A 13179-nucleotide genomic window follows, 5' to 3' on the forward strand; every position below is an offset into this window, starting at 1 on the left:
TTGTGATTTATATTTCGATGGCAGAAAAGGGGACAGAAAGAGGGAACAAAACTCCACTTCCATTCTAACTGAAATTTCTTATATTTCGGCGAAAAACTACGGGTCATAAGAAATATTTCCCAGCAAGCGGCAAGCGAATCGCTCTGGACAAAAAACATAAATGAGTGTTTGCCGAGCAAACAGCAAACAGCAAACAGCAACGCGCCGCGCGGTGCCATTTGGCGGGCCCAAAGAACTAGCGACCCAAGTCAAATTACGTTCAACCCAATTCAATTATAAATTATGCAAATATCTTTTGCCTGATTTACACATGATACAATAAATGTTATTTCATTCAAGAAGAAGATAATACGAATAAATCTAAACGATTCATGAAACAGATTAAGACACATAAAATAAAAGATAAAGATTACAACTAGGTATCGAACCCAGGATGTCTTGCCTTATTGGAACAGCGTTTTAACCACTCAACCATTGGGATCGACTTATTAAACGTCATGTTTTTCGGTCTCTTCTTTCAAATTCAGAATTAACAATATCGTCTTGCAACTACTATAATATAATACAATAATAATATATTACATTGATGGGCATAACCTTATAAAAAAAATATTTTTTTTTTTTTCTGAATATTCATTTATACTTTTATAAAAGTCAACAGGTAGATATGTGTATCCGAGACATTATCTAGGTTACAAACCAATTCATTAGAACGTCTTTATCATTTAAAATGGTATCTGAAAATTAGTTAACTTAGCATACGATATTTTTTATTCTGAATTTCAAATATTAGATCGACAAATATGACGTTTAATAAATAGGTTACAGTGGTCGAGTGGTTAAGACGCTGTCCCGGTAAGACAAGAGATCCTAGGTTCGATGCCTAGTTGTGAACGATATGTTTTTATTTTCTGTTTCTTGTTCTGTTTCATGTTTCATTTAGATTTATTAGTATTATCTTCATCTCCAATGATATATTACAACATTAAAAAAAAATGTTCCTGAATATTTTGTTTCTATAGCAAAGTTTGTACGTGATGAATGCATATAAGAATAATATCAACGTCTCAAAGTCATCTTCCCTACAATTTCCTGCTCTGAGGAGGCATGTACTTTATATTTTTATCCTTCAGTCTCTAGTCAGCTCTATATTGTCTTCGGAATATTTGCAAGTTTTAAATATATTAGTTTCTGTTTGATTTGGTGGAGCATTACCTCTATGGTTTTATAACATGAAATTTAATATTTCTTTGTCCAAAAGATTTATGCAAATTGGTAATAACCAGTATATTTTGTTGATCACTGGAGTATTCAGTTACGTTGTTTTAAAGTTTTTGTACATTGTACAAGTACTGTTAATGTGAATCATGTTTCATATTGGGTTCCCACGTTCATAAACCACATCAGGCCTATATATTGAAATGAAATACTAAGAAATAAGATTGATTGATTTAATTAGTGAGTATTTTTGTAATTTAAAAAAAGCTTTATACTTGAATAAGGACCGATGGATATCTTTGGACTGGTTAATAAAAACATGATTTGAACACGAACTGGTTAGTTAAATGCTAAATTAGTTAATTCACCTTTCACGTCTATAAAACTAAATATTTATAAAGAAATGAGTCTGTGGCTAATATAAATGAAATATTGCACATCTGACCTTCGTTATTGTTTATATGAGATTTCAAAAAAACTAGCCCACCACCTTTTACCTATCTCTTAAAGAAGATTATTGGCAGTTCTTGATGAAATTTTCTCATTTGACGTTCAAAATACGAGAAAAACTCCTGTAACAAATATCTTTTTTCTGAAAATAACTCTTTGTAAAGCTCGGGCAACGCCGGACCCAAAGTTATTAACATAATACAAAAAACCCCTTATAATGACCGGTCGGTTGCCGAGTTGACATCGCGTTTGGATCCCACCCAGGCGTAGTATGTTCAATTCCTCGGCTGGCTAAGTCCTCCATCACAAAACAAGAAACATTTTCAGCTTACTGTGATGGTAGTAGGAGATTTTCAAATATTGTCTGGTTATTCGTAACCAGGAAATATTTGTCTTTCTTTTTTAAAAAAATAAATAAATTAGCAACCTAGTATGAAGCTGGACTTCTACATAATTTACCTTATACTTGTAATAATTATACTACCGAATCTTTTTATTTTTTATTTGGTGTTTTACTAAATAAGCTAGAACGATGAAACATTTGGAAAATAACTTGACCCCCTTTCATCCTGCCATCCATTTGTGAAAACTAAAGGATGCCGTGAAGTATACAAATTGTTTCTTGAAATTGGGAAAAGCCATTATAAAGGCTGGTAAACGTTTTAGTTCTTCGAAAATGTATAAACGAAACGTAGGTTGAGTTTAAGCGATTTAGGTTTAGCCAATTGGATCCTTTGAGCTTAGTCTAAAGATAAATCTTCTTGGAACCAAACGCTTTCCCTCGAATTCAAATAACTTTTTTGACCAGTTTCCATTTATTATGGGTTTAAGCTGGAAATTCACAAAATATTGGTATTGGGAGTAATAGCAGTACCCACCACAATGTTATTTATGTTATTCAGAAACATATCCATTTTGTTTTAACGATTGTCTTTTCTTTGTTGCAGATTTTAAAGATACACGAATTCGACTCACTCCAGAACCGAGCAACAAGAACAAGTCTGAAGAGCATCATGTTAGTGTTTCACCATCCGCAGTGGAGTTAAAAAGTGGCATTTAGTAAGAGTTATTTAATAAGTTATATAAACAATGTGATACAGAGGACTGCGTTAAAAGTAAATGATAATCAGTTAAGTAATAATATATTTATTAATTTAATGGATCAAGTAATGTGATTGCTTTAGAACAATGTCATCCCTTTTGCGGTGGTGGCAGGTGTGGCTGGTACTGCTCATGCACGCCGTGGGGGTCCCCGCCTGCCCCGAGCCGTGCATCTGCAAATGGAAGAACGGCAAACAAACGGTCGAGTGCCAGGATAAGGACTTCACCATCATCCCTAGCGGCCTGGACCACGGCACTCAAGTGCTCGAGTTCTCCGGAAACAATATTCAAGTCTTATCCAAAGAGAGGTTTCGCAAGCTCGGTCTTATCAATTTACAGAAAATCTTCCTCTCAAGATGCAAAATCACAAAAATAGACGACGACTCTTTCAAGGGCTTATCGAACCTTGTAGAGTTAGATTTGTCGCAAAATATGCTACTTCACGTCCCTTCTGCAATATTTTCAGACTTTCCCTCGCTTATGAGGCTTACGCTCAGCGAAAACCCGATAAAAACTTTGAAAAGCAATGGATTTCAACACCTTACTTACTTGACGACTCTTGAATTGAGCAACTGCGATATAAGTTTGATAGAAGATGAAGCTTTTATCGGCTTGAGTCACTTAGAATGGCTCAAACTAGATGGCAACAAGTTAACGACTATGAGGGGATCTCATATTCTCCCGGAATCACTTCACGGAGTTGATTTACATAATAATAAATGGCAATGCGACTGTAATTCACAGGATCTGTATACGTGGCTACAGAATTTCAATATTCCGCATTCCGTAGAACCCCGCTGCAGTTCTCCGCAGCGTCTTGGAGGGCGCGCCATAAAGTCACTTACTGAAACGGACTTGGCTTGTTTACCGGATGTCTCTCCTACAACTTTTTATTTGGAAATAAGTGAAGGAAAAAATGTTTCCCTTCTCTGTCAAGTGTCCGCCATTCCAGAAGCAAAAGTATCATGGTGGTTTCAAGGACAAGTCTTGCAAAACGATTCAATGGTGGCCCCCGGGATACATTTATATTATTATATTGAAGAAGGAACGGTAGAGAAGAGGAGTGAGCTTTTTATTTATAATACGAATAGTGAAGACAATGGAACGTTCGCTTGTGTTGCGGAAAACCCGGCTGGGAAAAGCCAATCTAACTACACTATCCGAGTCATCGTCAAAGAAGAGCCCATTGTAATTGTGGTCACGTTTCCGTTTGAATACATTTTAGCTTTCGCCGTCGGCGGAGGGGCTCTTTTTATTATCATTTTAATTGTCATCATTGTTGCTTGTATAAAGTGCAAAAGAAACAAAAAGAGAAGAAAGAAGAAAGAGAGTAGTAAAGATGTGGCTTTACAGTATCCAACGAGTATGAAAAATGCAAATGCCAACCCGTGTATTGATCCGTTGCCACCTAAAATGAACGGGAGTATTCTAGTTACTGATCAACATCACCACGTGGCCATGTATTCAAATGATACTCGAGATTTTATAATGAACAACATAGAAAATATGGTTTGTTTAAATGCGTCTTCTTTGCGTAATTATCAGTTGGAACAAAATCCTGATCTTATCAATGACACTGAGAGCGTGGGAAATGGAAGGAAAAATCCCAATGAGGATGGCGATCCATTAAAAAATTCAAACGATGAAGAAGCCGAGGACAATTTTGATACGAATACGGTGCTGTCTTTATCTTCAGCTCCACCTCGTCAAGTAAAATGGCAAGACCAACAAAACTATGTAAATTCTGTTGCGACGCTACCCCGTGGTTCCCGGAGTGACATGTACCAGCACGTGGCAGATGTGCATCTCAACCCTGGTTGCTTCTTAGACAGCGATGGCTATCCGATTGACTTTGGTCTTCCGAAAATCCAATCAATCCAGCAACCACTCATGGTCCCCGATAATTCCAACAACTTCTACAGAACTCTTCCCCACAATCGGTCAAAACTAAAAACTGCTCCAAATCAAGCAGTAAGATTTTCTAGAGAAGCTGAATTCTTTGTAAGGTCACTTCAGCCACCTTCATATGAACATTATAGTCCCGCTGATGTTCGGTACACTGTAGAAGGATATCCTTACACCCAGCAGAGACAGCAACCTGGGTTTGCACCGGAACAACAAATAGGCTTGCCAGAAGGCACCTACATACCCTCTCCGCCTGAAGGGTACAAATCTGGGGCGATGTCTCCTTCAGTCGCTCCTTGTTGCACGTCACCCCAATCTGTGATTTCAGGATCATGGCCTGCGTGCGTACCGGCGAATTACCATCCTCAAGTAAGCCATCAGAGGCCACATAACGATATAGCTCCAAGTCTCACGAACGGCAACTTCGTTTCAACAAGATGTGTCCCAACCCAAACAATGGAAAATGATCCTAGGTATGCAGCTGATAAATCAACAGACACTGCAAAGACAAAGGCCGTGTGCCAATCGTCCAGTACCAAAGATTTAGAAAATCCTTCGGAAAGTCCAGACGAGGGTTATGTTGGAGATGGCGTAGAAGCGCCGGAAATATGACGAAGAAGATCGCAGGACGTCTGCAAAACAACAAAATCTAATTCTAATTCTCAATGTGAAAATAAAGATAGTAATGTTTCTACCGACTTGAATTGGAATTTACCTGAATCTACTAAAAAGCCCAATGAACAATAAGATGGCTCTAAGAAAGTTTATTTGTTTGTGAGTAATCGTCGCCTAATATGAAGTGGTTTTATCGAAGAATATTTATTTTGTTTAGAAAACACAGGGTAAATAAAATATCTTACTCAGAAAAGTAACATTTAAACAAAACATTCCAAAAAGTGAAATGATAAATATATAAAAGTAATGAACACATTACCTAATTAAAGGGACAAAGCGTTAGTAAAGATAAGGAATGGTCACCTTAAATTATGCAGTGCTCAATAATAAATAAATACATATTGTAAATTATGACAATGGGGAAAGTGATGACACTTAGCTGTTGCTTTTATTAACTTTCGTGTTCTAAACACAACTTACCAGAATGCTGTAAAAACTACTTTAATCGGAACGTTCTAGGAACGCTGATCATTTATGCAATCAACTTTTTAGTCACCTACCGATAATAGTTAGTGAATTATAATTATAACATGAAATCATACATTATTCTTTCACTTTGGTATAAGTACCACATTTAATGTTTTAAAATTATTTAGAGGAATTTCAACAAAATCAAGTGATACATATTAACTGAATTCAGGATATTTTTCATCTTAAAATGATTTATTCACATTTACGTAGAGAACCAATTTAGTTTTTACTAATTTATTTTCTGTATCTTAATAAGCTACTGTTACGAAAGTAATAAACAGGTGTGGTTGGAGAAAAATCTAAAAAAATTTTCAGACAAATTCACTCGAAAGTTTTTAACAAGGATTTTTTTTTAATATTAATGGAATGAAAGGATGAAACAGAATTTTTTTAATGTCAAAATTTTTATTTACAATAATATTTTGAAGTTTCGAAATTGATTTGGTAAAAAATGTATCTCTGCTACAATATAAGTAGGTACTTTGTATTATGCTGATAAAAAATAAACTTTTTTATAGTGGTACAATGGAACAGTACGTATGAGTTACCCCCAGTATTTAATTTTTCAAGCAATAATTAAACGATTGTAAATATGTTCTAGTAGATAATTTTAGACATAGGGTAGTAGATTTTTTATTACACATGTTATACATATAAAGATTGGCTTGAAAACTAAATGAACTATTTATCTAATGGAAAATAGTATAACACTATACAGTTTACAAGTAAATGAACTCCGTCGAATAAAGACGAGCAATTAAAATAAAACTTAAACTTAATTATTTTTAGACTACATAACCAAAATCTTAAATTACATAAATTGTACATAAATTCTCAGTAATTCTGGTTTGTAAAAAAATAAGAGTACCTTAAATTCGGGTTCTCTTTGAAATATTTGTTAAAATTTTGTGAAGGATTAAGATATTTTTAATTATCTATCTTTCGTCGAACAAAACTAAACAAAACCAAATGAAATATTTTTGATGATTTTTTTTAAATATCTATACTAATTATATTAATTTTGGTTTCTATCTGGTAACATCAAGAAGTGAATCATTTATTTTAATAATAAAGTACTGAGGGAACTTAATTCAAAATATTAATTTGACTTATAACTTTCAGAAAATAGATTGCACTTGAAGGATTTAGACATATTAGATGAAGCACTTTTTAATACACATCAGAAGCAAATGCTAGAGGAAACTCATTATATTTATATTATGACCATTTTTCCAACAAAAAATATAGGTTTTGAAGAAGTTTTGATTTTTTGGACATTGAATATTTCCAAGGCTTATTGCGAAACTAAAATTCTCTTTTATCACAAAATAAATTTTTTGAAAAATATAAATTAAGCGAAACTCATTTTTTGCATTTGTAAACAGAAATTTTGTTTTTCGAGTACCCACGCAAATTGAATTTGCTTAAAAATTCAGGCTTTAGATTTTTCATAAGTTTTATTTTTAACGCCATTATCTTAAGGTAAGGTACAAAAATAACTAAAATTTCTTATGTATTTTTGATTGGTAACGTGTAATAATATAATTTTAAAATAACTTAAATCAAAACTTCTTCAAATAGTGTTGATAAGGAACGTATCTGGTGTTTTATAGACATATTAAGACTTATACTGTAAATACGATAAACATAGTGTATGTATCTACTTTTAATAGATTAAACCTAAGTAAAAACTTGCATTATTTGTAACACAGTTGATGTTGTAAAATTAGCACAAGGAAAACAATCTTAGTGAAAATGTAAATTTCTGATTGTGTTAACATCCCAACAGTGTTGAATATATTTGGTTATAAAATGAAAGACCTTGTTTTAATGTATTCATCCCAAACACCTTTACAAATTCCCATGAAAGGATAAAAGTAAAATATCTAGGTGGACTATTTTTTTTTCAAGTTTTCTCATTCTCAACTATGACTGAGATTTTTAGAAATATGTGACAATGAAGAAAGTGGAGAGGACAAGGAGAAGTAAAATAGCAAAATAAGGAGATACCGGTTAATCAGTAATTTCACACACTATTACTTATTCCTCTTAGTATGTTCTTTCTCTTCTTTAGAATGTGGACAGTCATCAGGAAATTATTTACTCTGTAATTTGCAGTCCGTAATAATTAAGTGAACCTATACTGGAACTGCTCTCGTAGGTTTCAAAGCTACAGAGTGTAGCTCGTACTACGTTTTCCAAGAAAGATTATCTGGATTACGATTTTATTTGTTTTAATTTCCATAATCTTATATACCTATCGTCATATTAGGCATACTGAATACACTATAACCATGCGAAAAACGTAACAATAAAGATTTGGCCTTAAACCATCTCCTATAAAACAACACGTTCAATTAAAACCTCAATTATACTCGTTCATTTGAAACAAATCATCATAGGTGGTTTCACCTGAAATCACCGTCACTCCTACATAGCGTCAAAACGAATGAACTTTTCACAGATAATATACGATCCCTCCTGCCACACTGTGTGAAAGTGCTTACCAATGTAGGTACCGATGGCCGAATAGGGATTTTGTTTTAAGTGGCCAACTAGAATAATATTGTGGCTTTTGTTCGCGGGTGATAACGCACAACGCAAAGCCGGAATGACGTTTGACGGGCACTTCTCAACAAAGTTGGTTCGCTCCACTGGTACTCCCAATTAGTAATGACGGGCTTTGGTAAAAACTCTGTTATTATGGTACTGCCGCTGATATATTCGTTGTTACCGCACATCTGCTATATACGCCTCATTTAAATGTAAAGCAAGGACGGATAAGTTTTTTTGCAACGAAGCTTTCATACGCATGACTGGTTCATAATAATAAAGTTGCAATTGATTTTTCTAACGCACGCGTCCTTGGTGAGCAGGGTGGGTCCTGAATCCAATGTCGCCTACCACTAATAAAAACCTTAGGTTAGGTGTTAGGCTATTATCAGCGCCTTGGCTCTGATCAAAGATATTAGTAGAACGAGATATGCTATGTTGGCCGCCGGACCGTAGCCGGAGTACTACCTAATTAGGGTACTTTGAACGGTATCGGGACGTGTACGCACAGAAATCTGTTCTATGTATTAGTGCGGATACCTTAGCGCAAGCGAAGGTGTGCAGTAGTATTGGTGAACAAAACCGGCGACACTCGGCAAAACAATTCCACTCAGTACGAACTGCGCATAGCACATCTCGTTCTTCTAATATCTTTGGCTCTGATAATAGCCTAACACCTAACTGACTGACTGCTCCAATTGCACTTGCACGGGACAGGCCATGTTTGTGAGATAAAAAGAGGGGACAGTAACTAATAATAGTAATAATTGGATAATTTGCTTTGCCACGTTGTTCTAAAAAATCACCTTACCGGCGCTGAGCAAATATTATTACCTAGGATCTATCCTAAGTATGTACAAACATAACGTATAGAAAAAATAATAGGTACTTTTCTGGCAAATAAACATTCTTTTATTAGAAAGTTGTTTCGAGAAGATACCAATATTAAAAACACTGCGCATTGTATGATATTACAGCAACAAAATTAAATACTCATAATGAAGATGTTGATTTGACATCCTAAGTAAATAGTTTTTACTGGCTTTTATAAAATATTTTTTTTTTAAATATGTTATTAACCAACAAAATTTTAATATGTAAGTTTCACAGATTTTGGCTTGAAGATATGTTCACGTAGTTTTTTTCGTAAATAATATCTATATAATATCTGAATCGTTAAGAGGAAAGAGTTCTAAATATTTTTCTCACCAAGCTTTTTTAATAAAGCTTATATTTCAGAATTAAATATATTAATTTGGTTAATTTAAGATTAAATCAGCTCTCCCAGCCATCATGATGCATAGGAAACCATATTTTTCAGCAAACTACATTTACAAAATGTATGAAATTCAGATTTGGAAAAAAGTCATATTTTTATGAACGTAACAACCCCCGGGGATAAAGATAATTTCTGGGAAATTTTTGCAACCTTTTGTGATTTTTTTATTTCAAAATCTCGTTCTGATATGCGTTCTCATATTGAAAACAACAAAACAATATGTCAGTTTGCCGGATTACGTTATTTAATGAAAGTTTGTTGTTTTAAAACTCGTAACAAATACATTTGTGTGGTTTTGAGTTTCAGCGAAATGTTGTACCTGTGCCCTTTTTACATTTTGTGTCAATTATCTCTTCATTTTAAAAATAATTTTGGTATTTCAACCGTCGTGTCCTATCACGTATTATAATGTTAGACTTCTCTGATAAGAATTTTGATATTGGTAATTTATGTAAAAATTATATTAAATTACTATTGTGGTTTGATTTATTTAATAAAAAAAAATTATATACCAGTGACTTATATATGATATTTTAACACTACAGAACTTACTGACAAAATATTGCTAATTTATTAAAAGTCTCTTCAAATTATTTGTATTCCCGTTGAAAACGTGACTGCTACGGAATTGATAGGTTTCTTTTTAAAATTTTAGTAAAAAGGGAATATGTTAACGCAACGTCGGAACACGTGTCCAAAAAAACATTATCTTTTCGCGTCTAATCATTATGTATCAACAGGACAAATGCAGGTGCATGAAAAGTTTTCCGATATATACGCAAATTACTAACGTTTTTGACAAGATTTTAATAAATCAGCAACACTCATTTATCTGCAAGTATAGAAGACGTCCAGTTGGCCGCCCTAGAGTAACTTACTAACTTACTAAACATCACGACGCACGTTACCACGGAGAGAGGGGATGGCAAAGAGGAGAGACCGCTACATACCTTTGTCTTGGTGCATACTTATTGTATCATAACATCGTCTCATACATACTCTTGTTTCATTGCATCGTCTCCTACATACTCTTCCATTATTCAGACTCCTGACATGGTCATATTATTAACTTGGTTGAGACATATCTTCCTCGGACGTCCTTTACATTTTCAAACATTCTCTTCTGCGTCACATATTATTTTAACTCTTCTGACGCCCCAGACAAAGTCGAGAAAACTGCAACAAAGGCTGTCTTATCGAAGTGATGGAAAAAAGGAAGGAAGAAAATAATTTTATCGATATGTTATTTTATATAAAAATAACGGAATATTTCCAGTACACCTTTTATGTGACTCATCAATTAGGTAGGTATAGGTATATATCTATTTCACGTGGAACGACAAACATCACGAGAAAAAAAATCCATTAAAACTTGTTTTTATTTCAGGGTAGCCTTTTTGCTCAGACCCAGAGACAAAAAATGGATAATTGTGTGTAGGTACCTACTTTTTGTAGACGTTTTGGTGTCTCCAGTACCGTACACTCCTTAGAAAAATAACACGTTTATCATCATTCAGGATAGTTTGAAACACCATTCTTGGTATTAAGTTAGCACTTACTCAAAAGTCTTAATCCTTACACGAGTTGTATTTTGAATAACCCGCTATTTCGGTAGATGTTACTTTTGAAGCTGTCATTTTTTGACATTTGACAAGTAGAAACTACATCATTAATACAATTTTAACGATACACGCTTCAACAACGCATTGAAATTATTAAAATTCACTTGAGTGAATCAAATGCAAATCATCTTGAGTGATGAAGCCCATTTCCACCTCGGTGGCTTTGTCAACAAGCAAATTTGTCGCATCTGGGGCTCGAAAAACCCAAGAGTTATTGTTGAAAAACCTCTCTATCTTCAACATGTGACTGTTTGGTACGGTTTATGGTCCGGCGGAGTCATTGGACCTTACTTTTTCGAAAATGAGGCTGGAGCAACAGTTACGGTGAATGGATTGTGCTATCGAGAGATGATTAATGAATTTTAATGGCCGGAATTGGATCGTTTTGATCTGGACAACGTTTAATTTCAACAAGACGGCGCTACATGCCACACAAGCAACGAAACCATTGATCTTTTACGATTGAAAATCAAAATAACACCTCTTATTGGAAAACCCTATAGTTTTTTTTATAGAAATTTCAATGCATTATATTCCCACTATACGAATCGACGGACCAATTTCAGAAAGTTATTACAACTGGTAGATGCATTAGAAGAAGGTTCCGAGAGTGAATAAATGACAAAATATTATTCCTAAATATTATTTTTTGAGTTACTTAATAACCTACAATGAAGTCCCGTTGAATAGCTACAAAGCAGTATGTCAACGGAATCTCAATAAAAATGCACTTATATTTTCTAATTTAGGATTTGATACAAAAAATAAATAACAGTGTAATTTTAAATCACAGACTTTTACGGTTTTTATAAAAAGAGAATGAAATCAACAAAAAAAACAGAAAAAAGCACAAAAGGTGAGAAAAAAGAATAGCACAGTATATCCTCTTTACGTTTTTTCAGCTTGCATGTCGCAAGTCGTGAGCTATAGGGATATTGAATTCCAAAGTTCTTTAGCCATATTTATTTAGATATCTGGGAATAACATTAGCATAGTTTGCAGTTAGTCTTGTATTACGAGCATTTCATAAAAAAAGTAAAAGAGTACCAACTGCTCCCAACCGTCTGGAGCCAGTGAGATTATGGCATTCTCAATCGGGGTATGTTGTGAGACTGAATGTAGTGTGGAGGAGGAGGAGATGGCGAAGAGAAAGGTGTAGAAGTACCTGGCTATTTACATCTGTTCACCAAACGTGGTTAAAGCCATTAAAGCAACGTTAAAATTTTAAATGATGGTCGTACACCATTGCGATATTGGGAGTATCTTACACTATTTTGGAACGTGCTGCAAATACACATAACATTATTTTAAATGAGTGGATTGTAAAATAACACAAATTTGAATTGAAATTCTCTGAAAATTGACCTTCAGTTTGCTGTTCAAAAGCCTTATCCCTCGACTACGAAGGTTGTAAAGTCTGTTCACTATTTTGTTGTATTAAAAGATAACACTTTTACAAAAAAATGTGAAAAATTGGTTTATGTTCATCATGTCTTTGTTTAAGTTCAGCTTTGCTTAAGAGTAACTATTTCACCCTGGAATATTGTATATTTTTAACTTAGAATAATAAAGATCTTTTTTTAGTAAATATCCCCATATTGTTATTTTCCAATTCATTGTGCATGAGTATAACTAAAATTGTTTTAACACATTGAAGTATGAAGTTTTAAAATTATAATTTTATTTTATAAAAAGATTGCGTTAGTAAATGAACTGACTACAAGGCATGCTTAAATGTCATGCAAACAAGCAGGAAGAAAGTTAACAAATAATTATAAGCAATAATTAGTCGCCTGCAATATCGAAAAAATAAAATAATAATAAGCAGTAATTGTTGATTAAGGTACTAGTACGTATTGAATCATTTAGCGGACTGGATATAAACCGACATAGCTCAGTGCTTTC

At 33.9% G+C, this 13179-nt stretch overlaps 1 protein-coding gene across 1 annotated transcript in view; it reads left to right on the forward strand.

The window, feature by feature from the left end:
- Positions 1-7269, forward strand: part of kek2 (leucine-rich repeat, immunoglobulin-like domain-containing kekkon 2 protein) — a 539018-nt gene extending 531749 nt beyond the window's left edge. Inside the window, exon 5 of the mRNA XM_089635902.1 lies at positions 2616-7269. Within this exon, the coding sequence (XP_089492028.1) occupies positions 2857-5286 (2430 nt within the window). The 5' untranslated portion in view covers positions 2616-2856 and the 3' untranslated portion in view covers positions 5287-7269. The remainder of the gene's footprint in view (positions 1-2615) is intronic.
- Positions 7270-13179: the final 5910 nt, after the last annotated feature.

The sequence above is a fragment of the Hesperophylax consimilis genome, chromosome 9, assembly GCF_061612785.1.
Source record: "Hesperophylax consimilis isolate HC1 chromosome 9, BYU_Hcon_1.0, whole genome shotgun sequence".
Classification (NCBI taxonomy): Eukaryota; Metazoa; Arthropoda; class Insecta; order Trichoptera; family Limnephilidae; genus Hesperophylax; species Hesperophylax consimilis.